Below are 26,957 nucleotides of genomic sequence, written 5' to 3' on the forward strand. Positions count from 1 at the left end.
GGCTAATTCAATACATTCAATATATATATATATATCGACCATATCCCCGAGACATGCCACTCACAGCGCACAGGCCTCTGAATCACACATGCACAAGCAGGATCTGAGGGCACAAAAAGCGCACCCTGATCTGGTGGGGGTTCAGTGCCTTGCTCAATGGCACCTCGGCAGTTCTCGAAGTGGTCTGGCACCTCTCCAGCTACAAGACCAACTTCCATATTTTGGTCGGGACTTGAACCGCCTAGTTTTTGAGTTATTTTTAATTTTTAATTTTGAGTTAATAGCTCTTTCTTAGATACAAGTAGCCTACTTGAAAAAAACGTTATTTTGAAATCATTAATTGAGCCTACTGCGCATGCGTCCCACTTTTTCTTAATTACAGACCCATCAGATACACGTGCATTCAGGTACAGTATTTTCAATGAAAAGTAGAACAAAATAAAAATGAGTTATCAAATTGTCCGTGGTTTAGAATTTAATCATATCGCCTAGAGTAACGTTATACTAATCTGTTGTTGTAAGTTACATTCAAATACAGACATTCATGTAAGCTTTTAAACAGCGAAACTCGTTAGCGGGCTAACTTTTCTTTCACCGTTTGTTTCCACGATGTTAGCTAGGTGTTCCGCGTTTCATTACCTAGTTAAGAAAGCCGCACTTTTAAAGTGTTAACGGAAATTTAATGCGCTTTCAAGGTTACATTATGTAGAAATAACTGTCAACCACTGCTGACAGCTGCCGCCATGCACCATCCTTTTGCTCCCAACTCGGTTCGACCTAACCTGCCCTTGAGGAAACCGTCATCGAGCCCCATGGTTCTTTCCACCGCAGCGCCTTCTCCGAGCTTCACCATGCCCGAGGAGGCGCTTGTTCGCCGGGGCTCAGTAGCCACTGGAGACGGTAAAAAAAAAAAGCCACTCAAACCACACAACTAGTCAGTCTGCTATCAAAATTCATTCAGACAACTTTAAAACCGAGTTTTTGAATATATTAATCTCTAAAGACTCTCCATAATTGTCCTTTTTTCTTTTCCAGCTCCTTTACCTGCATCAGTTATCATGGAAACATCTTCAGTGTGTACCAATCTATACATTTGATCAACATGTTCATGTCAAGACCTTTTAAGATCAGAGTTTACTTTGCTATTTTTTTTGTGTCATTTTTCATAGTTAGGATCTATGCCACCAGCTTTGACTGTACACTTCTGTAACTTCTGCGGCCGACAAGGTAATGTTGTTGTCATGAAAGTTACAATTTAAAATGAAGGCTCTTTTAAGTTTCAGTACCAGAGCCTGAATGATCTATGTTGTGATTATCTACTAAGTTCCTCGACTTTTATTCTGGGTTTGTCTGGTCTGAATAAACCCTGTTTAGTCCAATGTTTCATCTGTGGTAAGTGATGTTCTATTGCTTCGCAGATCTTTGCTGTTTCTAATGAGTTAAAAAAAAAAAATCCTTTTTCAGGAAACTTTAGGTGCAAGCGCTGTAAGAAGATGCATTACTGCTCTGTGGTGTGCCAAACCGAAGACTGGACAGCACACAGACACATGTGCAAGCTCTCTGATACAGAACCTGCAGAGTAAGCTGGCTTAATGTTGGGGGTTGCACAAAATGTAGAGACAGTGATATACAAGTATCAAATGACACACTGAACCACTTGATGACTTCTCACAGTGGCGCTTTGTTAAAGACAGGTGAAACTGCCTCCATATTGCAGTAATTAAATACATTGATACGGCACATCAGCTTTTTCAGAGGTTGTTTATATCATTGAGTTAATCAGATACTGTGATGGACCATCATGCAGTCTGTCAGTTATTGCAGAATCAGCACATCATGATATTTTCCTTATCGTGGGCCATGTATTGTATCAGGAGTTACCCTGTTACTTGCAGTTAATGCTAAAAGGAAAATAAAATTAAAAAAATCAACTGCCAAGGCTTGGATCATTATACTGTCTGTAAATACATTCACTCGCTTTGTTTTTTTCTTAATCTGAAGAGAGAAGCCAAAGGAAACCTCAGCTTCACCCGTGACAGCAGACGGAGCCGGCCTGCTCCCTTCGGAGGTAAACTGGATGACCTGAATATTTTAATGCTCTTCAAAACTTAAGATGTCAGTCTTCATGGTCTTTCATACTTCAGTGTAAAAGACTTTGACCTTTAGTTACGTTTGTTTACCTCCTGTGGTTTTTTTGTCTTAAGCACGGTGACGCACCCGTTCTCAAGAGGGTGTATTTGAAGGATTTGCAAATGAGCACATTCATAAAAGGAACAGAAATACAGGTACAACGTCGCCATTTTGTCTGTGCTGGTCATAACCCAAAAGTGAAGTGTCTCTTTACTGCAAATGTGTGTGTGCGTGTGGTTTTAGGTGTCGGTAGTAGAGTTCTACAGCCCTGGTCGATTTTTCCTCCTCGCCCAAAGCCCAGAGCTGCTCGAAGCTCTTCAAGACATTAGCACGCAGCTTCAGAAAACGTACAGCTGCCCCTCAGCGACGACCTACGCCCCCTGTGTCGGAGAGGTTTGTGCCGTGCAGTTCTCCAGCGATATGGTGAGTAGACATGTCGCCAAGGAATCAACCAAGAAACCCAAGTTGATGTAGACTTTGTAAATGCTACTCATCTGAAGCTCTATTTTCAACGTGCAGAACTGGTACAGAGGCCTCGTTCAGAGTTTGGCTGCTGACCAGAAGACGGCTAACATCCTTTACATTGACTTTGGTAATGAAGAGGACGTTCCAGTGGAGAGGATTAAGCTACTAGCTTATAATATCCAGCCGTATTGTCCATGCGTAAGTGCACAGTTAAGTCATCCAATCCTGCTGTTCTACTCGCCTCCTTGAACTTCTCCATCTGTTAAAACTAGCTGTGCTCCTCGCAACTTATTAAACAGAAATATGAATAGTTGATCCAAAGATAAAAATCAAGACAGAAAACTGTCAAAATTGAGCAAAAATTTATCTCACCGGGCCTGACAAAGGCTAACGACATATTTCGTGTTGCCTTTTTCGTTGCTATTTTTAGCAGTTCACTACATTCTTCAATAACGTGTTATAAATATGGCACACTCTCCCGCGAAGCCCGACTGCAAACGAGTCAATAAAAGGAGAGCACATACCATTTTTTAGAATGAACAGCTGTCACTGAAACAAGGCCTTCTTTTTTTTTTTTTGCCACGCGCACAATGATCACGGCATATCCTCCCTCACTGATGCCATCCATCCATCGTGCTGGTTTACATCCAGGTATTAGATCAGGGAGAGCAGGCTCATCCCCTGCAGCTCCTGCCACAGTCAGTATCAGGGGGCTTTAACCTGCACGAGAGCCTGCATTTGTTAAATTATGAATTCATGGAAGCAACAAGTAGGTGCCGAGGATAAGCGGGGAACAACATTTGTAGTTTGGGCTACATACTGTACACATTCCGAGTTACAACTGCAAATTAAAATGTATTTTATAGAATGGGAGAGAAAAAGGATGAATTTTTGAACTGTACTTTATTTCAGCATCCTGTGAGTAATCCTGTCCCTATTACATGCATTATTCCCAGGCTATGGAGTGCTGTATTGCCAGTGTGGTATCCGCTGATGGCATCTGGTCCAGGGAGTGCTGTATGGCAGTGAGACAGATGTTGGCCTGCAAGATTGTGACAGCGAAACTGGTAGAAACCCCGGACAACGGTCGCGTCCATAAAGTGGATATCCTGCTCTCCATGGGTCAGTGTCAGACGCTACGGGGAGTTTCTGGAGGGATGGGGACATTAAACACAGCTACGAGTTTTTTTTTTTTTTCCAGGCTGAAACCATTGAGAAACCTTTTTCTTTTTTTTTCTTTTTTTTTTTAGGAAAGCAGCTGAGCTCATTCCTCCTTGAGCATCGTTATGCAGTAGAGGCAACAGACGACGTAATACCAAGTGAGCAAGAAATAAGTAAGTCATGTGCACTCTATATAATCATTCTGTGTTATTTGGTCTGCACCTCAGAGATAATGCAATTACAGAGAATCATCAGACATCCCACTTCTATGACACAAGATGCTTCAACATTTAATATGCACTCAGATTTAGGAGGGTTTTTGAGGCATCTTAAACAGTAACCAACAAATCAGAACTCAGTAAATATGAACACATTTTGAGTTTAGTTGTGCACTCCGTGTTTTGAGAAATTCGTCGTGCCTCGACAGGTGGCGCAGAATGCTTTTGCTCCATGTCAGTAAATGTAAACTTTCTCAGACGCCATGGTGACCGCATCCTTGGAAAACTTTAAGAAATGCTCCGATGGGAAGGACACTAACTCCTGGGCTGACCCTCCGGAGCCGCTGACGCAGGCAGTCGGCGACTCCCTCTCCGTGGTGGTCACCCACATCCAGTCCCCCAACGAAATCATTGTGCAGAAGGTCGAAAACGCCGGTAAGAAGCGTTGCGCTCTCGAACCTTCACCTTTCACCTCTGGCCTCGCACACAGAATCTTTAACTGGAGAGTGTTTTTTTGTTGTTGTTCACAGGAGTGATTCAGCAGTTACAGATACAGCTGAGGGAACACTGCGCTCAGGTCTCCGCCTCTCAAAACTTCAGACCTGCCCCTGACACCGTTTGCTGTGCCCAGTTCTCAGGTACAACACATGGAGAATTTACAACCCTGAAGCACATGTGATAGTTTGGTCAATATTCTGTTAAAGTTAAAAAAAAAAAATACATGCATCACACATTATACAGTGGTGTCTTTATAAATTCAAAAATTTTTCCATTCAACAAGGAGTAGTGAGTCACCGTCATATAAGATGAGTTTTTGTCTTTGTTAGAGCAGCTTTATAACCTGTGCTTCCTCCAGAGGACAAGCAGTGGTACAGGGCGAAAGTCCTGGCCTATTCTTCAGAGGAGCGCGTCTGCGTGGGCTACCTCGATTTCGGAAACTCTGAGGAGGTGGACTTAGCCGACCTGCGGCCCATCAGCTCGTCACTACTGGCCCTGCCCATGCAGGCTATCCCCTGTGGCTTAGCAGGTATCCTCTGCCAAGCTCATCTTGGAGGTCTAGAACTAGCAACGTTTCCTGTCTCTATAATGAGGCACCATTAAGGGTTGTTTAATTATTTTCCTTTTATTCTGTAGTTATTCTAATTTTCATCACAAGAACTATCAAAAGCACACGTCCGAGTTTTTGCAGAACAAAAAAAAAAAGATTAATTTTCAATTCAAGATTTTTATTTGTCACACGCTGACACAGATTTGCAGTGAAATGTAAGGACTGTTCCGCAAGGCCATGCAATTTATAAACAATAAACACTCGCTGCACACTTTCATGGCAATGCAGGTGATTCCACATGTTTGTTCCCCACCTTCTCCGATGGGGCCCACTTCCTGCCAGACCTGTCGTACAGCTTTCTATGTCAATGATGTAATCTGAAACTTGTAATCAACTGATGAAGTCGCACGTCGTTTTTTTTCCAGGGGTGCAGCCTGTTGGCGAGAGCTGGTCAAAGGACTGTATGTTGGCGTTGCAGCGGAGAATATCAAACAGAATATTGCGTATTGATATCCAAGGAGGGCACGAGGGCAAAGCTTTAGTCCATATGATCGACGAGGCCAGTGATCCTCAGGCTAATGTGGCCGAGCTGCTGTCCTCTGCTGGTTTCGCTGCACCCGCTCCTGCGCCTGTTCTCCCCAGCAGTGAGGAGCTGGCCAGCCAGACTGCAAGTTCTGCCGAGGAACCCAAAGGTGAGGAGTTTTTTTTTTTTTTTTTTCAAAAAACGATTATTTCAAGCTTGTTTCTAAACCTTCACGTTAAAATGCTCTCTTCAGTGCCTCCTCCAGCCTGTGAGCCTCTGAAGTGGTTTCATACGGAGCTTCCGCGTGACGGCCATACAGTGGCGCTGCTAGCTAGCGTGGTGGAGAACCCTGGAGAGTTTTACTGCCGCGTCAACAATCCTGCAGGTACGTTTGTACCCCGGGAAAAGAAGCTGAATATAAATATTACTTTGCACTTTGTTGATGTGGAGTATTTCAGAAGGATCGTACAGCCCAGTGTGCAAAAGTCGTCGATGTGCCACCTGATTATTTCACGTTTGTTTTTCAGACCATCAGAAGTTAATCGAGCTCGGCGTCGAGCTGAAGCAGCATTGTGAAACGGAGGCTGCTGCTTTTGAGCCCAAAGTGGGAGAGCCCTGCTGCGCCATGTTCCCAGGTGAGACATCCTGCTGTAACTGTGCTCAGCTCACCCGAGCTGTCGTTAAAACAAGAAAGTTAGAAAAGGCTAGTTCATGTTTTACGACTCTTAAGTATTATCTTAGCCTGATTCGGCAGACGCAGGGGTTCGAAGGACAGTCAGGCCACATCTGGAATAGAAAAGTCGAGCGTGTTTTATTCATTTTTTTTCCTTTCTGCAATCTACGACGTGTTCCATCACATCAGCGCTCTTGACCAGTGAGAGCACAAAGGGCTTTACAGTAGATAACATCTGCAGAGCGTAAACAACATGGCGAACGATGAAGTTGTTGCTGGAACTATGAGACGAGAAGAAGAGTTGGAAAATGTCTGGCAACCCCAGGATGTTTACTTTTTTTTTTCTGGTTGTCATAGCCCAGCCTCTCTTGCTCAGCGTCATCACATCATGATGATTAGTCATCTCTCATTTATCTCTTCTTTTATCCTCATTCTACCTGTGATGTCGTCCCCCTTCAGTCTTATTTTTAGTTCTTTTATTTGAGCCTTTAATTTTTTAGTTTGGTCCATCCGTTTACCTCCGTTCCTCTCTAAATGCTGATGTCTTGTTATTATATGTAAAGCACTTTGTAAGCAGTTGTTTTTAAAGGTCCTATATAAATAAAGTTATTAATATTATCCTTATCTGTCACAGTGACCATCGTAACGGACCAAAAAAGTTGTGTAGTCTGACCTCGGCATGAGAGATAGAGCAGTAAATGTTTGAAGAACTTTTGTGTGGAAATGTAAAAGTTGTCAGATTTGAGGATTTCCCCGCAAATGTTTGTGTTTATGTTTGATTTACAAAATAAAAAGTGACAGCCTTAATGTGCTCCCCAGGTGATGGAGCATGGTATCGGGCTATGGTAAACGGGCTGTCTGAAAACCAAGCGTCGGTTAACTTTGTGGACTACGGATATAGCATGAAAGTGGAAAAGAAGCAGCTGAGATCCATCACAGCCAAACTCCTGAATCTGCCCTTCCAGTCAGTTCACTGCTGGCTCCAAGGTAGACTTCATTTAACTCCTGAGTCTTTATCTTCACTGGGGATTTTCCGTTGCTATCAACACTTTTTTTTTTAAATTTTAACCGTCTTCTAAAATGAATGCTTGAATCAGGTGTGGAGCCGCAGGGATCCGAGTGGAGCAGTGAAGCCCTCCTCTGGTTCCAGACGCTGGTGGATGGCGAGCAGCTCTCGGCACGCGTGCTCTCTCTAACGGAACAAGGCTACGGGTTGGAGCTGGAGAGCAGAGGGCAGAATGTGGCGGCAGCCTTGATTTCTGAGCATCTCGCCAAAGCTCCGGGAGAGCTTCCCAAAGAGACGCGAGCAGCTCCTGGCCCGGCAGCCAAACAACAAGAACAGCTAGAGGAGAGCAAGAATATCCAAAAAGAAGCACAAACCTCCAACAAGACAGGAGCCGAAGAGACGCCAAGCGACGGACTGTCAGAGGGTCAGTGGGGGCTTTCACATGAAATGCAATGGTTTGTTAAATTTAGGAGCTCGATTTTTAAAGCTGTGTGTCTTTTTCAGCCCCGTCTTTCCACGTCGACTGGAAGACACTGGAGCTGCCTCTTAATGAGACCTTTCAGCCTTTCATCGCCGCCGTCGTGAACCCGTCCCTCTTCTACCTGCTCGGTCTGAGCCAAGGTCAGAGCACCCTCTGTCCGTCTCCTTTGTCACAAGAGGGATAAATGGCTGATGTGATACGAACGGTTAAGATAGGACCAGTACAGTGATTCTGTGATATTTGATATATTTTGACCAAATCAGACAATGATGCGTCACAATATCTGGTGAACTGAAGGATTCTAAAATACCCCTTAAAAGGTAAAGTGCAGGATTCATGTAATCATCTACTGGTTTAACTCCTGACGTTGTTTTCACCACTGTCTGTTATTGTCCCTCTGTCCTCTCCTTCTTTGATCGTTGCATTCTTCTTTGGCCAATTAACTTTGTTGTTCGTTAGCCTCGTTCAAGAGTTAGCATAAAGTAGCAACACAGTGAGTCAGTCATTGTTTAACATGTGATTTGATCACACAAGTCGGGGCAACAATTGCTGTATTGATTTTTTTCTTTTTCTTTGTCCCACCTCTGCTGTGTGATGATCTGCAGTGGACCAGCAGAAACTTCAGGAGGTGATGGTGGAGCTGGCCGTCTACTGCAACAGCAAGCAGGCCTCTTCACCTCCTGCCGTCCTGAGCCGACCAGCTCCTGGAGCCGCCTGCTGTGCCCAATTCTCTGGTGAGGAAGCCTCTCACTGTTCAATGCCACATCACAAAGAACTGACATTGGTTATTCAAATATCAGCAGTTGAAGAGGCAGGTTAATGTTAATATATCCTGTCACAGTGACAGCTGATGTAAAGGTATCCAACCTGCTGAGGTGAAGAATCTAACATGCCTTGTTCAGTTGGCTTGTAATGACTCCGTAAAGCCACCGGGTGGCAGACGGGTCATTTCTGAATGATGCACAATCCAAGTAGGTGTCTGACTCCACCAGATGTTTCACATCTGTCAATCAATACAGTTTAAGCAAAATAGCAACATTTCTTAACCCAGCTGGTCCAGTATGAGGCGTCTCTCTCTTCCACCCGTAGGGTCTTTAGCGAGGTCTGTTTGAAAATGTCTGGAACAGAAGTGACATCATATCATGGTTTTAAGAGGAAGAACATGGGAAAACCCCGTCACTTGAGCAGCATCATTCCTCCTCAGTGCATAATGATTACAGACAACAGTCCTATGAGGACAGACCTGCTGATCTTTTATGAACTATTACACACACACACAATGTCTCGTTGTCGTATCCTGTTCTGAAGTCCGTTCTCTGACTAAGCTTCAGACCCCACCTGCAGTTGTTGCCTGGCAGGACGAAGCTGGTAATTTGGCGTCTGCTCGTAGAAATAATTACACAGCGTGTGAGCAGCCGAGCACAGGAGCGGCTCTTCTTTTTAAACACACAGTATATGCAGGTACAAGACTATAGCCCGGCATGCATTCCAAAGCTAACAACAGGGTCTGTTTTAATAGAGAAAAAAAAAAAAAAAAAGCACTTGACTTCTGGGTAGGGATACATCTATATAGTTTAATCATTTAAAAAAGCCCCATAAAATTTCCCAGTGTCTAAATGTCATCTGCCAAACAAAGAGGCCTTTCATTACTGATTTATAAATAAAAAAAAATAAAAGATCTATGTCCTTCCCATAACATTTAAGAGACAGGAACCGAAACATATTTTACACTTAAGCCTAAAAACAGATTAAACTTTTCTGTTGTTGATAAATGTTGCAGCCCTGCAGCAGTCCCAATTCTGTTGACTGATAATACATTTTATTTATTTTCATATTGAAGTTGAGATGTGAGTCGCAACATAGATTCCGATTTAGAATATTTCATATATTTTAGCACTCTCAAGGTCACCATTACATTAGCGTAATGTCCCTGCAACTCCTCTTTTTTTTTTTCCCCACCAGCTGACAGTAACTGGTACCGTGCAGTGGCCCTGGAGGTCGGTGAGAATGAGCTGAGTGTCATCTATGCCGATTATGGAAACACTGAGAAGGTGCCATTCTCCCGTATCTTGCCCATCACTACGCAGCTGCTGCAGCTCCCCTTTCAGATCACTCGCTGCACCCTCACTGGTCAGAAAACAGTCTTTCTTGTTCCCTGAAATGTTCTTCAACTTAAAGCAAAGCTTTTTTTTTTTTTATTAATTTATCTTTTTTAATAAAACCCATCAGTGCTTCCTCATACACCCTCCCCCCCCTCCTTCTGTTTCCAGGTAAGGAACACTTCCCTGCAGAGTGGCCAGAGGCGGTGCCTCAAATGTTTCAGAGCCTGCTGTTGAATGGTGTCCTTGCCACCGTCCAGTCCTTCGACGGCTCAGCTAACGTGCTCTCCCTCACTCTGCCGCCTGAGAGAGGCTTGGGCAACATCACTGAAATGATCTTGGATGCACTGCAGGCGCAGGCCAAGATGAATCCTCACCCGTCCACTGCTGCTGCCACGAAGCCCAACCAAACAGACAGCTGCACGTCTGCTGCTGCTGCTAGCGGCACCACAGCTCTACCAGACAGCTCCAAGTCTCAGTCCGTACCTGAAACACTAAAGAGTTTGGAAAATAGAACAGCTACAACCAAAACCCCAGAGCTGGCACTAAGGATTAACCAGCAGAAGCAAAACACTCAGGCAGTGTCAGTCAATGGTTGGTCAAAAGTTCTGTTTATGTCCCTCACTCTACAAAACATCCAATGTGTTTGGATTCTACTAAAGTCCATGTACAGATAACGTTGCTCTGCCGCTAAATCAGCGAGTTCACATGCCAAATTAATGAACATGTTGGAGCCGGATGTGGGTACAAACATCATTGATCTGGATTCAGTCAGCAGTAATGATGTTTTCTTTTTCAGAAGATCCAGTGAAGAAGATCATCGATCAAATGGAGCCGCCGTGCAAAATGGATCCAAAGACAAATGGTAGGCTCTCTGACAACATGATCTGTGACCGCTGACTGGCTTCATAGCTCTTCTCATACATTAGGTTTTGTTCTATGTCTTTTGGTGTGTTTTTTTATTTTTTTATTATTACATTTATTTTGTTTTCTTTTTGAATCTCAGATCCTCAGAGTTCCGGCTGCTGCTGTTTGAGCCTGAAGAATAAGGTCAGAGCTGGTTCCTCTCTTTTTTTCCCTCCTTTTGATAGAATCAGAAACTCTGTAAAGCTATAGACTAAATGTCATGTTTAGTGAGAGAAACACGGTGAATACCTTTCTTCGTCTTCTTATTCTTCTTCACAGATTGACCACCTTGAAGAAGTGTTGCAGCTGCAGCTTTCTCTCATCAAGCAAGTAGTGGAACAGACTAAAAAAAGTTAAAAACAGTTAAAAAGTTAACTCAATGTTGAATTAATAAGCAGCCACCCAGCTTGTCATTTTATGTTTTTGTATTCCATCAGCTTTTAATTTAACCATTTAAATTTTAATTTGGTATCCTTACTACTGACTTTCAACTCAGTTAATTTTTATTTTTTTAACCTGTGGTTGAATTCAAGTCTCCTTTTCACTTGTAATGGTTCATGTGGTTTTCAGACTCACTGATTCATGCACTTATTAGGTTTGTTAAAGTTTGGCAGAAAAATACGCTTCAACTATATTATCCAACTGTATTTTGTTGTAGTTCCTTTTTTCTGTCCTAATTATCTGCTCAAGTGGGATGTCCAGCCTGACTGATCTATTTTGACATGTGTTTCAGTTATCATAAAAGTTCTGTGACAAAAGAATGGAAAACTAATGCTGTGGATTTATTTATGGATTTATGTGGATTTATTCTATTTGTTTTGGGGATTTATGGAGAGCTTTCTGAATTTGGACAATGCTTTTCAAGTTTATTTTTCCCGAGTATGACATCAATGTAGCGGCCAACACCTGAAGCGGAGTGATACTAGTGCGGTCGTACTCTGTATCAGCACTCATTGACTGCCTCTTGTCCAATCAAATTGATGATATTCTATCAATTGGATCTGTCTCCTGAGCCCCCCACCACAACCACCACCACCACCACCACCACCATCACAAGTCTATTCTGGAGAAAGAGGAGGGCGAACATGGAGGACAAATGACACCCTAACGCTGCAGGTAGCTACATCGTAGGTGGGCATGGCGAGAAGGTGGGATCCCTCCTCTCCTGCGCGGAGCACAAATCCCAGGCAGACGAGCTTTAGTGCGGAGACGTATAGCAGCGAGGGTTACTTTATGAAATTAAATTCGGGGACTTTTAACACGGAAAATCACATGGTAAGTGGAACTAACTTTTTTTCAAGCGCGGAGGCTGAAACTCAGCGCCGCTACTCAGCATGTCATTAAGATGGATAAATAGAACTCTTAAGATGTGTCATCATTGTTCAATGTGCAACTGTAACAATGTTTGGAGTAAACCAAGAGTACAGCGTAGTCAATGTATTAAACTTGTCAACAAACCCGCTGGAGTGATGAAGGGTGTAAGAAGGAAAACAAGTTATATATTCTATCTATATAATGTACGACTCATTAAAATAAACTAATCTTAGTTTTGATTGTATATCGAGTTAAAGTAGGCTATGCTATATTGAGTGTGATCGATGTCTCGTGCTGTATGTAAAAGTTCAAATAAAACGGTACAGACTACTACGATGGTTATATCTTGGGACATGCCATTTTAATGAAAAGTACCGTTTTTCTATATTTACTTTTATTTTGTATGGTTAGCAGTCGAATATCTTACTAGTCAAACACACGTGTCTTGTAACCTTGTAGGTAATTAGACCCAACAAACGCAGCTAAAAGTATAATAGACCATTAAGCTCCATCTAAACACGATGCCCTTAACTAAATCTATACTGTAGTCAATGTGGAGCTTTTTGAGTAAACCTGGGATGATGTTGCACGTCAGGGTCATGACCTCTGATCCCATGTTAAACCTGCCTTGACAGTTTTAAGGAGTGACCAGATGGAAGATTACAGGCTAGAAAATCATGTAAACGCATGACAGTCACATGTCTTTGTCTTTAAAGTCTTTTTCTTGTTATTGTTCCCATGTTACTTCCATTAGAGACTAATCAGTGTTTTTAGCCTTAATATTTTACAGTTTAAGTTTCCGACATGTTTGTGCAACGCAGCATACCCATGGTTAAATGCTAAAGCATCATAAGGTATAATTACTCGTGTCTTTGATAAAGACAGTCATGTGGTTGGAAAAATGGGCATCTCTTTCTGTTGCATGTAGAGTGAGTATTTCAAGTGACTCATTCTGAAAGTTTGTCAAATTGACACCTCAGTAGGAGACTGTAGGATTTTGTATGAAGTTGGTGCAAAAACTAGCAATCCTTTCCTAATTATAGACTCCAGGTGGGGCCATTATCCAGCCTGCAAAGTCAAAATAGACTGTTCCAAGGCCTCCTTCCTTCATTATGTTGTTGAATTTTTTAAAAAACTTTTATTTCATCCCTTAATTTAGAGAATCCAGCTCAAGTTAGTTATTTAAGAATATGACCATTATTTTGATAGTTTTTTTTTTTTTTTTTTTTTCGGGGGGTGTATAGTCCTCAAAGAAAGACAGGCAAAAGGGCTTTCATTAGTAGGTCCCTTTAATGTTGCTGAGAACAGACAGAGCAGAGAGGTGTTTGCTGACAGAGGGAAAGTGAGGAAAACCGAAAGATGAGGGATGAACAGATCCTCAAGAATGCTTGTGAAGAAGGAGCCAATTTTGAGACAGGTGTGTGTTTTTACATGTACAGCAGACATGCATGGCTTCCTGCTTGCAAGCGTGAGGACTGGTGTGTTCAGGATACACATTCACCGCCCTCTCAGGCAGTAATGAAATCTCTTGTCCCTCCGACGTACCAGTGAAGGCACAAACACAGCATCAATAGCTCCCGGTGATGTTTATCTGCCCTGCGGCTTCTTACAGAGTCACTGCATGTCAGCTCTGCGGATCTGTATCTCAGACACACAGACTCCTCTTAAAGAGAGGCTCCGTCCTGCACACAATTCTATCTCTGTTTAAGGAATACATACCGCTTTACCTGAAGCACAGACCCAACACACACAGGATCTCGTTGCCAAGCTTATCAGCAGAGAGAGTTAATCAAACCTTATCTGCAGCCGCTCAACTTGAAGCAAACAATGAACAGACAAAACAAGGCAGGTGAGGTTATTGTTTTATGTTCTTTAAAAAAAAAAAATTACCGGTAGTTTTGAGGGATTATAATGCTCTCTATTGACAGTGCTGACATTTTCACTGATCGTGGCATTACATTGAGGGTGGGAAGTTCAAAAGTAGATTCTTGTATGAATAAACCATTTAACTCAAATTAAATAGGCGCTACAATGAGCTGATCTTACCCGTAAGCTAGAAAGTTATTTAACCTACAGTTACATGATACGAAGAGAAGGGGAAAACAAGGGAAGTGGTTGAATGGCATTATAGCTGGTGTTTGAATATGGCTGAATGGGTGACCCAAACGTGTTTTTATTTGGAAATCTGTATGTCCTTACAGCAAGATTCTCAGATGATATTTGAGATGTCAAAATAATGAAAAGCTGATTCATTAGAGTTCCCCAGCTTTCATGACTAATAACCTGGAAACAGAAGGACATCCTTTGGACCCTCAGAGAAGTACTCACAATCAAGTGTGTCTTCATTGAGTTCTATTTGAAAGTTGCACATAGCTTCTTAAACATGGTAATTTACTCAAGTGGCCACCATTTTTGAACATGAAGTGTCCTCTTAGCGTTCCCTGCTGTACAACACTTCAAATTTTGTGGATTGAATTAAACTTTTCCAATTTCAGTTATAGGGAAACAACTTTGAAACAAGACTGTTAAGGCTTATGTATTGTAAAATACCAATGCTAGGTTGTGAAAACTGTACAAATGAAACAAAGTATAATTATCATGTAGCCGTTATTGCTGTATTTGAAGGTGTCATAACTCTGGTAAAAGGTGCTGTTCACCCTCCTGTCTCTCATGTTTTTCAATCTGACTAGACGGTGCCACAATTTCTTCAAGCTCTTGGCTGCTCTTTGGTTTCATCCTTCATATGCTAAGGGTGTGCATTAATGTATCGTTCCAGGTGTACCGACATGCACCCTCTTACCCAAACCCCCCTGCTTGTAACGCTGCTGCTTCTTCAAGGTCAGTCGTTTGATTTTATTACTGTTTTGCATTCAGTTTCAGCTGAGGAGTGTACTTTCTGTACCCTTTCGCTATTCAAATACTTTGGATCAAGGACTTATTCAAATTACTGTTTTGGAATGTTTTTAATGTTCCCACCACACTACTAATGTTTGTTATTTCAAAATGATGTGCAAAAAACATTGTGTGAAGGATGTGACCACAAACAACTATTTACTCAGTTTCACCTGGTGATTTTAGACGTTCAGGAGGTCCTGTTACTGCTTTGACAGCCCTTAACACCCAGGTCTTGGAACAAACTACCTTTTTGAGAAAAACACTTGGTTGAAAGCTTGACTCAAATTCTCATGTCTTTGTAATGCTAAATATTCTGAGCAGGCAGCTGTGCTAATTTAGCTTAGCCTAAAGCAAAGCCTGAAAAATGTGGGCAGCAGCTAAACTAAACCACCAACACCTCAACACTTTTTTTTTTTTTTTTTTTTTTTATATTTGTGCCGTCTCTCATCTAGTTATGAAGCCACAAATTCTGGCTAGCAGCCACCCAGTTATCCTGGCTGGTTTAGCAAGTGTTTAAAAACAGGGAACACTAACTTTGGCTTTGGGAAATGAAGCAAGATGTTTATCCCAACTAATTTCAAACTCTACTTTATGTTCACAAACATCATGAGAAAACGCAGTTCTATACTGAAAGGTTAAAGTTGAGATTAGTCAGGCAATAATTATTCATTCAAAAGTTTGAAAATGTCTTGTGCAGCCTATATTTCTTTTGGAGTAACTTTAGGCGTTTGTTCAAATTGTGGAAGAGGTATGATGCTGATGCTCCCTTTGTTGACCACAGACTTTTTACAAGATGCTTTACTGCTTAATGTCACAGAAGAATTCTCATTATCTTCTATAGTGATTTCCAGGGTAGGCTACTGAGCGTAACTGTGCTTGTTCCCAGGCAAGTCAGATTTTTTTTTAATCGGTTTTTAAGTGCAGCGTATATCGCTTGCAGTTGAGCACATAGGAATTTACCCGTGGGCAGAGGCGGGAGTTGTTGGCCAATATAATCTTTGACTTGTTTTCAAAAATGACAGCTTTAGGGCCATCTCAAGTATTTATTAGTGGCAATTTAAGACTTTGAACTTGAGCAAACCAGACCGTTTCACCTTGTCAAGATGTCCCCCCTTCCTCCTGTTCTGATAACCCAGAAAACATGTAGCAGAGGTAATCCAGCCTCTCTAATTACATTTCCAAGAAAGGTAGAAGTGAGTCCTATTTTTAAACTCGTACATTTTAATTTGCACACAATATAGATACACAGTCATCTTGTATGAGGAATTTGCCTGAACAGTCAGACTTTTTGTTCAAAGCAACGTGGCCTCACTGACCATGACAAAGCAGTTTGCCAAGAACCAAAACTTTCACTGTTAGGAGGGCTTATGGGGCCTGACTGACGTTAGTATTAGAGGCTGATAAAAGGGGAAGAGGTGGGAACTGAGGCCCCTCTATTTCAGGTGGTAGACCTACTTTTTTCTTAAGGATTAGTGCCCTGCTTGAAGTCATACTTTGTAAAACTAACACGTCCTCTCCCTGTCCTCCTGAAGAGAGAGGACGTGAGCTGTTCAGGCAGAAGAATCTGTTCTATGGAGAGATGTATGCCTATAAAATCAGCCTCTTTGCTGAATAAGAATGCCTCTGTGATTTAACAGGGTTACCAAGGCCAGCCGGCCATGTTCACATAAGTTTCTGAACAGGAAGTCACATGTCCCTCGCTCCTCTCCATGCTCTCATGTGTCTGAATAGAGCGACGTACTTTCACTGAATGGAGTAAAAGAATGGTTTTCTTCACTTGTCCACTCACATTAGCTGTGAATACTTCATTATCCTCGGAGAGGGGGTCAACAAGGAGGCAGTGAACTGTAGCAGGAGCGTCACATTTAGAAATACTAATAATAAACTTTATTGTATAGAACATTGTATTCAAGAAATGCAGCTTCAGTGCTTTACAATAGGTGAATAAATGAACATGAAAAGGCACATTGAACATAAAAACAAGGATAGGTAGCCATTTATAATAACAATGAAAAGTAAAAGAACATTTCAGTTAGCAGTGCAAATAATGAATTTAAAAAGAGCAACTGTGTTTAATAAAAAAAAAAAACATAAATACATAAAATAACAAAGCAGGAGAATTAGAAGGAATATGTTTGTGTTTATATGTTTGTGTTTTTTTTTTGTCTCTCACAGTCCAGCAGGTCATCTCTGTGCAGGAGATTCACACCAGCCATGAGAACATCTTAAAGATCAACTCAGCAGGAGAAAGTAAGGGCGTTCACCAAAATGTTTGTCTTTAGTCAGGGACACTTAAAAGAGGGGTTCATCTTCATCTCCTGTTATATCTTTACAGCAATGTAAAAAAAAAACTGTGGAAGATTTTTTTTTTTGTGGGGGGGGGGGGGGGCTCTTGTATGTGACTGACCTACAGACAGGCGTTACACTCTCGTCGTCTCTAATAGACCTCTTCACGGTCAGCTGCACATTCTAACACGACAGCAACAGTGCTGATTATTTACACCAGCAGCGAGTACAAACATGAAGAGAGGAAAGAAAGAAAGCTGTTGCTTGGTGATGGTTTGGTGGAGGTGCACAGTGGAAAAGAAAATTAGGTTCTGACATGCTAACCCTTTAATTAAAATGTATTATTGTATCAAGGTTTGTTTGGGTTTTTTTTTTGTTTACCTGTAACCGCCCATTATATCTTACACAAGGATGATCCCAAAGTACCCATAAAGAGGAAGAGAGATCCAGGAAATGCAATACAAAGAATAATTCTGAACAACAGTACATCTTAATCTTGATATAAAATGTGTGTACGTGGATCCATGTGAAGTGATGCAGTGCTCAGCAGCCATGGATATCCTCTTCCTCATGGACGGTTCATACAGCGTGGGAAAAGGCAGCTTTGAAAGGTCCAAGCATTACGCAATCAAACTTTGTCAGGCCCTAGACATCGGACCGAACAAGGTTGGTCACTCTGGATGTTCTTTTTTTGTTTGCCTTATATATTTTTTTTTATGTCAATCTTCATTGTTTACGTCTTACTGCTTTTTCAGGTTCGAGTCGGTTTGATCCAGTTTGGTTCAACTCCTCGGCTGGAGTTCGCCCTGGACTCTCATGCCACCAATCAAGAGCTGAAGAAGCATATAAAGAAGGTTTCTTACAGGTGAGATTCTGCTCTCGTCGAGTTTTAATTCCAGCTGAGCTGAGGCTTTATTTGATGCTTGGGGCTTCTGTACTGGAGACATTAAACTTTGCCAACATTAACACAATCCCATTTATATGTTCAGTCTAACATATAAAAACATGTGCTCTTATTTTGGCAGAGATGTTGCAGCACATTATTGACTCTCATATTTATCCATATTGTTGTAACAAAAAAAGCACTTTTGTGAACACCCAGAGGAGGCAGCACCCAGAGTAGCCTGGCTCTGAAGTACATTCTGAGGAAAGGTTTCCCAGGAGGCCGAAACTCCTCTTCAGCAGCACAGATCGCCATCCTCTTATCAGACGGGAAGTCTCAGGGTAACGCCGTGCAGGCGGCAGCTCAGCTTAAAGAGACAGGCGTGGTCCTGTTTGCTGTAGGCCTCCGATACCCCAGGTATGTCTGATGGTTGGAAAACAATCAGCACTGCCACAAAGTATCAAAGCATTGTTTCTCCGTAGAGAAGCTGATTATCTTGTTTGTTTTTTCAAGGTGGGAGGAGCTTCACGCTATGGCCAGCGAGCCAATAGAGAGCCACGTTTTCTTCGCTGAGCATTTCTATGACGCTGTCAACGGCCTCTACACAACACTGTCCACCTTCTCTGTGTGCAACGCCACACCTTCAGGTGCTACACATGTTAACTACTGTATACCGGTGTCAACGTACTCACATCGGTATTATTAGGCTGATGTTACTGATTATAACTGCTGGTCAAAAACGGTCCAAGATTCATACAAATGTCCACAATATGTTGAGTCTTCACAGAAGATACAAGAGACACAGAGTAGTGAAAACTACAAAAGATGAAAAAGACAAGTTTTTAGCCATCAGCTCATATAACAACAAACTTATATTCTTTTAACATTCCATAAAACATTGTTTAAAATATAAAACAATATTTACTGTGTTTGCCTGCTGACCAAAAGAAAGTAATAAAGTAAAATTATAATTCTCTGGAATACCCGCAATTTCTCTTTCTCTGACAAAGTCTGTGATGCTGCATGTCGCAGAGCTCTCCGGTAGATTCAGTCACATGACATTCAAGACAACTTTATTGACCGGACAAATATAAACAAAATAACCTCCTTGGCTATTAAATGACTAAATGAACCATTTTAAATAAAAAATCAAGCTTAACTTATTTAACCAAAAACAGCACCAGCTACACTGCTGATTACATTTGAAAAAAAAAAATCTAATTTTCTATGACTTTCTTTATGAGGAAATTCTTCATTAGCCCATTTAGCCTTTTTTCTTCCACTTTTCCTGACCTAAATATGAAATAAATGTAATTTATTTGCTCAGGATGTCACGTGGAGGTGTTTCCCTGTGAGAGGAAGACACTGGAGACGGTGAAAGAGTTGCTTGGAAATCACATGTGTTGGAAAGGAGCCAAGGGTTATTCCCCATACACGTCTCTCTGTCCACACTACAGGCGAGTGCATGTTTTGTTGAATCCATCCCTGTCATGCTTTGAAACCAGAGGTGCCTTTTTTTTTTTTTTTGAGTCTATGACTTCACATTTGAAGTGTCTTATAAAGCCTCGTGACTTTCATGGAGCGTTGACGAGGCTGCAGGAAGTTGTTTTCGAAAAGAAAGGAAGAGGCTGATGACACTGTGGCTCAGGCTCCGCCTTTTCTCAAACATGGACTCATTCAGGTCTTTTCTCGCAGGTACAACAAGGTGTACAAGAGACACTTGACGGTTTGTCATCGGACCATCTGTCCAGGTGACGTCACTATTTCTTCACATTTAGGTGATCTGCATGTGCCCGTTTTACATGCATTTGTCCAACTAATTTCAAGCCATTCTCTCTCTGTGCACTGCTCTGTAGATCCGTGTGACTCGAAGCCTTGCCTCAATGGTGGAACCTGTGTATCAGAAGGTCCTGAGGATTATCGCTGTGTGTGTCCACCTGGCTATGGCGGAGACCCACACTGCGGTTTGTTCCTCTTTTAACACTTAATTGACTGAGTCACTGCGTGCTATCTCAGTTTAAACTCACTATATCCCCTGCAACCCCCCTCAGCTCCCGCCATGTCTCTGGACTGCTCTGTTGACTTGCTTTTCCTGGTCGAGGGCTCCAACAGGCTCACCTTGGAAGGCTTTCTCCGCCTCAAGTCCTTCTTAAAGCGCTTCCTGCAGACTGTGATCGGATCCGACAGCCCCAGTAAAGTCGGCCTGGCCGTGTTCGGCGGAGAGGCCCGAGTGGAGGCCCATGTAGGAAAGTTCAAAGGGGACCTGAAGGGTATGCTGAAGGCTGTGGAGGCGCTGCAGCCAATAGGAGGAGAGACCCTGACAGGACAGGCTCTGCGCTACGTCACTCGTCACGGCTTTGTTAGCGCGCCGGTGTTCGCTGATGTCACAGACGACCTGCCCCGCGTGGTGGTGCTGCTCAGCGCCACTCCCGCCGTCGACGATGTGGTGGAGCCTTCCAAATATGCCAGAGACAGAGAGATCTTCCTGATCGGGATGGGTCCAGACTCGTTAAAGGGACAGCTCAATAACATCACAGGAAATCCTCAGAGGACGATCACCTACTCGGCCGCTGAGTTCGGTGGCAAAATCCCAGAACTGAAGGCGAAGATCTGCAGTGTGGACACACAAGGTACCGACTTAACACCTCACAACTATTAGTAGGGAGCTGTCACAGGGGCTCTGCAGGATTATCCTTTAAACACAGAACAGGGCACAGTAAGGTTTACACTGTTACATCTTTAATGTGTATTTTCTTCAGTATAAAACAACTGCAGACTTTTAAGTTTTAAATCAGCATTGTTTGTATTCGATGGTTCAACATTGCAAATGTTGGCGCAGTATCACCACATTTCGGTTACTTAAAGTACTCTGTCTTGTTTTTGTTCTTCAGGATGTCTGGGCCAGGCAGTAGACCTGGTCTTTGCTCTGGACGCTTCCGTCGGCGTCAGCCACGACAACTTCCTCATCCTCCGGGACTTTGTTCGCAGCCTCACCGTTCAGTTCGACATCAACCGCGACGTGGCTCAGGTGGCGCTCGTGACGTACGGTCGGAAAGCCACCACCGTCTTCAACCTGGACACCCACGACAGCGGCTCCGCGGTCCTCAAGGCCGTGGTCGACGCCAACTACATGGGCGGGGTGGCCTCGACGGGCACAGCGCTGCTTCATATCCACTCCAACGTCCTCACGGTGGCTAAAGGCTCTCGGCCCGGGGTCAACAAGGCAGTGGTGGTGGTGACGGACGGGTCTGGCGGGGACGACGCTCTGGTCCCGGCTCAAAAGATCCGAGACAACGGAGTGTCTCTGTTTGTGATCGGTATCGGAGATGTGCAGAAAGAGAGGCTGCTGCAGATCTCTGGCTCAGAGGAACACATGATCACTGTTCCGTCTTACGAGGACCTGAAGTATTTTGAGGATGTGCTGGTGCAGATGTTGTGTTCAGGTGAGAGTGTAGGGAAAATCTGCTGTCTCGTCCTTTTATATCCTTACAGATAATGATACAGATGGATAATGTAAAGGAGAATCTGTTTGTCTTCTTTGTTATGCAATAATGAGCTGTTTCGTGGTCTTTCAATCAGAGGTGAAGAAGCCAGTTAACCTCTGCAAACCCAACCCGTGTATGAATGATGGGATCTGCATCCTAACTGGGGGAAGTTTCCGCTGTCAGTGCCAAGGATTCGAAGGACCGCACTGCGAAACAAGTCAGTAACTAACCCAAATAACCCCCCACCCCCACCTTTTCTTCTGAGAAAACCATAATCATGTACTCGGCAAACCTCTAAATATCAATTTAGAGAGGAAACTACCCTCTCTAAATTCAAAAATAAAAACTTTGTTAAAAAGTCCTACGAGCCTCGGCATGAGCCGCACGCAGCTTTTGACAAACGGCAATACAAACCCAATCCTGACTTAAGTGGAAGACTTAAGTGGCAGCTACTTAAAGTGAAGTGGTAGAAAGATGGATAGATCCGTCTCGGGGAACTGAAGGGTCGAGCAATGATTTTTATCCTGCTCAAATACACATTGTTTTTCTGTCCTAAACGTGACTCAACAGTTTATCTCAAACCTTGGGCATCTTCATGAAGCCCTCGAGTGTTTGACCAAGCAGAAGTTCTTAACTTTGTAAGATAAAAAAACCAGTACAGAGACTACCCTTGTCAACTGCTGGAATTTGACTGCTGCTGTCACTGTTATCAGCTCTTGTCAATAAAAATTGAAAGAAAAATTGGTTTCCATGGCCACAGATGGCCTAGCGGTTAAGTGGCGCCCCATGTGCTGAGGTTTCAGACCAGGGCGAAGTCCAACCTGGGGCTCCTTTCCCGCATGTCATCTCTCTCTCTCTCTCTCTCTCTCTCTCCCCCTCCCCCCCCCCCCTCTCCCTCTCCCTGATTTCCTACTCTATCCACTGTCCTCTCATCAACAGGGAATAATAGTGTATTTAAAACCTTTGAGCAACTTCATTGTATCTGCATCATTTGTATACACAGAGACTAGAGAGTGTGTTTGTGGGTCCTTTCCGTAGGAAGCAGCAGGCCTTCTACCCGAGGAGATCGCCCGAGGCCGGCTGCTTTGAGGAAGAAGAGCCGGCAGAAGAAAAGTCACCAGGCGCTTCTTCATCACTACAAACTGCACCGCAGGCGACACACTGCCTGATACGGGGGGAAAAAAACGACTCTACAGTTAAAGTCTTCATTGGATGTGTTGAGATTTACACTGGAGCAAGAGGTTACTGATTTAATATTTGAACCTTCACTGAGCATCACTAAGTGCCTTCAAACTGTGCATTTCTACTGCAGTGATCATTTGTGACCTTTCTGTTGTGCAATGTTGTCAGCATGTGTCTATCCCGAGATGTAATCTTTAATATAATATTATTAGTGTTTATTCATGTCAAGATGTTTTTTTTTATTGTATAATCACCACTGACCCTGTTCCTCGTTGATACCTGGGCAACAAAAAAAAAGTTTTATACCTATTTTTTCATGTTTATTTAGCATTTTTTTGTCTATTTTTTACATTACTTTCACGAAACAACTTGTTTGATTCGAGTGCTTCTTAACTGCAAAACCAAGATTTTTTTTTTTACAGCTAAGCCTGTCACCTATCACTTTTGGGGAAAAAAGAACACATTCATCTATTTTCTATATCACTTTTCTCATTGGGGGCTGGGGAGCCAGCTGTCATTGGGCGAGAGGTGGGGCATGCTTTTCACTGTTTCTCTGACTCACACTCACATGGCTGACATGTAGGCTTTGTTCAGACTGCTCCCCAAATCAGAATCCGATCTAACTGACTGACTGTCCACATTACAGATTGCAAGTGACCAGATTTCATCTGCCAGTCCGTATAGTCTGATCCATATTGGTTTCTATGGTAACAGGTTACACCCAGGAAATACAACAGCACAATGGAAGTGCGTCTATTTCTGATGCAAACAATCTTGTGGAGCGGTCTGTTTGTTTGTTTTTATTCTTGCCGTTTTCTTCCACTGACCAAAGTTAACTTCTACCTCACTGTTATTGTCGATGGCGACGCATTGCGAGTGAAGCAGAAGACGCATTGAAACGACCAAGTCGTTCAGGTTGAGTGAGATCTGTCGGAATCAGATTTGAATCGCTTTGGAAACCACTTGCGGATGTGGTTTGAATCAGATTTGGAAAACTCGGATTTCGTGTGTCCTTTTTGTGTCCAGACTGGCGAAAAAAAAATCAAACCACATACAATCTCGATGTGCAATTGTAGAGTCACCAATTAACCTAACTTGCATGTCTTTGGACTGTGGGAGGAAGCTGCAGTACCTGGAGAGAACCCACGCATGCACAGGGAGAACATGCACACAGAGAGGCTCCTGTCCTGGGATTCGAACCAGAAACCTCGTCATTGTGAGTCAACAGCACTTACCACTGCACTAACATGCAAAGTCATAATGGCACACAGACATTTCTTCATAATTTCTCGTAGTTGCTTTATTTAAAAGTGTCTTAAGTGCAAGAGTAGAATCTTCATTCATTAACCACTTGCTTTAAAAATCTGTGAGAAATTATTTGTTAAAATAAGTTGGAAAAAGTCAATTTCAAACATTTTAATAATTCAAAAAGATTACCCAGACGAACACTCGATAACCAAATGATTCCACCTCATGAATTCTTTATCGGTTCATTTGCACGTAGTGACTCATTGAACTTTAATGACCATGTTAAATGTTAATGCTGCAGGCCTCCGGTGGCCTCTGCTTGGTTACATCTACTCTTGAACACTTTCAGAATGCACGAGTCAGACGAAAGGGTTTCACGTTAAAGGCAGAAGGAGACTTCCATTAACAAACGTCAAGCCTGTTATGTTGTCATTACATTTTTATTTGAATAAAAAATGCATTTTTAGCTAGCAATACAAGCCGACAGGCTGAGTAATGGTGTAAATATATTTACATCTTGGCTACCAGCATATATAAACCAAGCTACAATCTATGGTGCACAAAATGGCCAATTTTGCCAACGGCTGGTTTTCTGTCTCAAACTTCAGTGGTTATCACATGCTTGGCGTTTTGTGCTTCATTTTCAGGAAGAATTGTCAAACTGGCCAAAATGCTACGTCATCAACATCCTCTCTTAAGCAAATGCAGAAAACAAGTTAAAAAAGTCATTTGAACTAAGATTATCCAGTAAGACTTGAGGAGACTTGTGCTTCACTCTGATTGGCTGCTTGTAGTCTGGACAAGAAGGCGATTAATGTGTCGGATTGAACTGAAAGTCAGAGAATTGGACAGACTTGGTCCTTACACTCTGCAAGTTGTGGAAGGACAACCAGGCCGAGAGAGAAACTTGTGGACTTCAGAGGTCAATAGGCGTTCGGGTTTCCTCTAGGCGGTAGATTTCTTCTCCCACTCCTGTTTGCACAGAAAAAGATGAGTGAAATTAAGGTGAATTGACAGTCAAAAACCTTTACTGTACAATCTTTAAGGTGCCAAGCAAAGGACGATACTTGGCTAATACTATGTATGTGCTTTATAATGAATTCATTTTTTCTGTGATCTCAAAGCCTGGTTTTTATCTGTAACTTCAGTTAGAGGTTGTATCAGTATTCCTGCTTTCTTCAGTCTTTTAAAACACAAGTATCTGTACCTGCTTAAAGTGCATGTTCTTTTGTCACATCTGGTATCAACTCAAAGAGCTAACGAGAGAAATCTACAGTCTCACCATTGCTTTCTGCAGGACTTTGCCTTTGGTGGCCATGATGGAGGCAGGTCTGTTCTTGAGCGCTGATGCAGAGTTGACAGGCGAGGTGGGGTCTGCGCTGATGTTACTGTTGGAGGGATGTGCTGCTGCTGCTGCTGCTGCTGCTGCTGCTGCTGCTGCTGCTGATGATGATGATGGTGTTTGAGAAGCGGGCAGGGCTGCTGCTTTAGGCTAAAAAGGATAAAGGTAGAGAGGCAGAGAGAGCAGCTTTGATTACCGATTGAACAGCTGAGTTTTCAAATATTACGAATGAATCCATTTGCCGTGACACTCACTGTGGGTGTGTCCTGGAGGCTGCTGTCCAGCGTGGTTCCCAGGGTGAACTGCCCTGACTCCACCTTCTTCAAACATTCTTTAACCTCCATCAATCGTAGCTCCACCTCTACCCGACGATGTTCCGCCTCCCGACAATCCTCTTCTTTCTGCTTCAGACAGGCTTCTAATGAGGCCTGCTTCTTGGGATCTGAGGGAGAACAGACAGCTGTCAATCATCAGCGTAAACCACGCGATCAAAGCAGCGTTGTCTATCAGAGTTTCCTATAGGAAGTGCAAACAAACCCTGGCAGGCGGTGAGCTCCTCTTTGGTTTCCCTCCTTTGCTTCTTCAGGTTGGCCAGACTGCTCTTCACCTCCTCCCTCTCCTTCTCCAGGCGGTCACGGTCATCGATGTATCGGCGCATGTCGGCCTCAGTGCGGTTCTTGCCCAGTTTGACTTCGAATGCACCAGCACACCCTGAATATAAAGTGCCAAAGGGATAATCTTAGACACAAATAAAAATACTACTATTCAAAGCACCTGTGTGGAACTTTGCCGTGTGGGCAAAACAGGCCCATTTAGCTCTCTGCTAATCATAAGCAGTGCTTTCTGATGAAACATCTAAACCTGATGTCTTTTAATTTCCAAACTCATCATGAATCTTAGCTGTGAACAACTTGAGAAAAGAACATACTGGCATTAACGGGCCTTAAAAACAAATATAAAGAAATGATTCATCTTCTCTCAGTCCTTCGTTTGTTGCTTTTGTAGGTAATTTAGAAGCTTCAGAGATAATTTCTGTTTCATAACAGACCAAAAACTCCTCACAGGAACATTAAAATGTTGTTGCCAAAACTCCCAGAGATTAACGAAAAAGAGTTTTTTATGTGCCTGGAGAAGTGCAGTGGATGCAATAACCACTAGATGGAGCCATAGCAATGTAAAATACAAGCGGTAACTCTGTCTGTAAAATCCTTTTTTTTTTTTTTTTTTTTTTAAACTGTCCAGTAAAAAGGAAAATCCAGTTACCAGATGTGGCTGTTATTTTTTTTGTCCTCACCTATAGTATGTGATTTGGGCCGCAGTGGTTGAGGACTCTGAGGGAACACAGTACCAGTCTGAATCCCTGGACTTTTATTATGGATTGGCACCCCAGAGGGGGAGGAGGAGGAGGAGGTGTTGAAGACCTGTGTGATCCCCAGGGTCTTTTTTGGGGTCTCCTGGCTATGGGACGAGGTCCTGACAGGTTGACATTGTGAATGTTGGGGATTTGGAGTCGGGGGGAGCTCTTGTTCTGGTTTGCTGGTAGCTGAACTTGTTTCACTTAACTCGGGCATTGACTCTGGCTCAGTACTGTCTGATGAAGTTTCCTGAAATA

At 42.8% G+C, this 26,957-nt stretch overlaps 3 protein-coding genes across 9 annotated transcripts in view; 2 read left to right on the plus strand and 1 right to left on the minus strand.

Annotated features, from left to right (window-relative positions):
• Nucleotides 1-275: 275 nt before the first annotated feature.
• On the plus strand, nt 276-11,478 carry tdrd1 (tudor domain containing 1). Of its 2 annotated transcripts, none has more exons than XM_079372782.1 (26): nt 276-407; nt 696-900; nt 1,036-1,073; nt 1,170-1,227; nt 1,465-1,579; nt 2,002-2,068; nt 2,205-2,285; nt 2,374-2,553; nt 2,650-2,793; nt 3,552-3,717; nt 3,846-3,929; nt 4,233-4,409; nt 4,505-4,612; nt 4,831-5,001; nt 5,448-5,714; nt 5,799-5,930; nt 6,073-6,180; nt 7,038-7,205; nt 7,316-7,648; nt 7,729-7,845; nt 8,311-8,439; nt 9,668-9,835; nt 9,976-10,398; nt 10,604-10,669; nt 10,811-10,854; nt 10,990-11,478. In XM_079372782.1, the coding sequence occupies exons 2-26, from the start codon at nt 744-746 to the stop codon at nt 11,065-11,067; spliced, it is 3,579 nt and encodes a 1,192-aa protein (XP_079228908.1). In that variant the 5' UTR covers nt 276-407; nt 696-743; the 3' UTR covers nt 11,068-11,478. The 2 variants fall into 2 exon arrangements, with proteins under 2 accessions (XP_079228908.1, XP_079228907.1); XM_079372781.1 differs by having other exon boundaries at nt 736-900.
• Nucleotides 11,479-11,765: 287 nt separating this feature from the next.
• vwa2 (von Willebrand factor A domain containing 2) lies at nt 11,766-24,332 on the plus strand. 5 transcript variants are annotated; one of them, XR_013777990.1, is made up of 15 exons: nt 11,766-11,985; nt 14,801-14,862; nt 17,095-17,169; nt 17,738-17,871; nt 17,961-18,070; nt 18,308-18,505; nt 18,602-18,735; nt 19,416-19,545; nt 19,784-19,839; nt 19,945-20,052; nt 20,140-20,718; nt 20,980-21,531; nt 21,668-21,790; nt 22,612-22,814; nt 23,875-24,332. XR_013777990.1 is itself a non-coding variant. In XM_079333905.1 (14 exons), the coding sequence occupies exons 2-14, from the start codon at nt 14,811-14,813 to the stop codon at nt 22,740-22,742; spliced, it is 2,382 nt and encodes a 793-aa protein (XP_079190031.1). In that variant the 5' UTR covers nt 11,766-11,985; nt 14,801-14,810; the 3' UTR covers nt 22,743-22,973. The 5 variants fall into 5 exon arrangements, 2 of the variants coding, with proteins under 2 accessions (XP_079190031.1, XP_079190032.1); XR_013777991.1 differs by having other exon boundaries at nt 23,879-24,332; XR_013777992.1 differs by lacking the exon at nt 23,875-24,332 and adding an exon at nt 23,178-23,347.
• A 92-nt stretch (nt 24,333-24,424) lies between these two features.
• The window catches only part of afap1l2 (actin filament associated protein 1-like 2), a 38,538-nt gene continuing 36,005 nt past the window's right edge, over nt 24,425-26,957 (minus strand). For both annotated transcript variants that reach the window (XM_079333903.1, XM_079333904.1), the window contains 5 exons: nt 26,640-26,949; nt 25,883-26,056; nt 25,600-25,787; nt 25,286-25,495; nt 24,425-24,975 (listed from right to left, as the gene is read on the minus strand). In XM_079333903.1, the coding sequence (XP_079190029.1) occupies nt 24,949-24,975; nt 25,286-25,495; nt 25,600-25,787; nt 25,883-26,056; nt 26,640-26,949 (909 nt within the window). In that variant the 3' untranslated portion in view covers nt 24,425-24,948. The remainder of the gene's footprint in view (nt 24,976-25,285; nt 25,496-25,599; nt 25,788-25,882; nt 26,057-26,639; nt 26,950-26,957) is intronic.

This window comes from Symphodus melops (assembly GCF_947650265.1).
Source record: "Symphodus melops genome assembly, chromosome: 21".
Classification (NCBI taxonomy): domain Eukaryota; kingdom Metazoa; phylum Chordata; class Actinopteri; order Labriformes; family Labridae; genus Symphodus; species Symphodus melops.

Bases quoted from the DNA above. Each gene is read 5' to 3' on its own strand.
- tdrd1 (XM_079372782.1), top strand. From the start codon at position 744: ATGCACCATCCTTTTGCTCCCAACTCGGTTCGACCTAACCTGCCCTTG. The intron at 2,286-2,373 runs GTACAACGTCGC...GTGTGGTTTTAG, and splicing joins TAAAAGGAACAGAAATACAG to GTGTCGGTAGTAGAGTTCTA. The intron at 4,410-4,504 runs GTAAGAAGCGTT...TGTTGTTCACAG, and splicing joins GCAGAAGGTCGAAAACGCCG to GAGTGATTCAGCAGTTACAG.
- vwa2 (XM_079333905.1), top strand. From the start codon at position 14,811: ATGCACCCTCTTACCCAAACCCCCCTGCTTGTAACGCTGCTGCTTCTT. The intron at 18,071-18,307 runs GTGAGATTCTGC...GTGAACACCCAG, and splicing joins ATAAAGAAGGTTTCTTACAG to AGGAGGCAGCACCCAGAGTA. The intron at 21,532-21,667 runs GTGAGAGTGTAG...TCTTTCAATCAG, and splicing joins GGTGCAGATGTTGTGTTCAG to AGGTGAAGAAGCCAGTTAAC.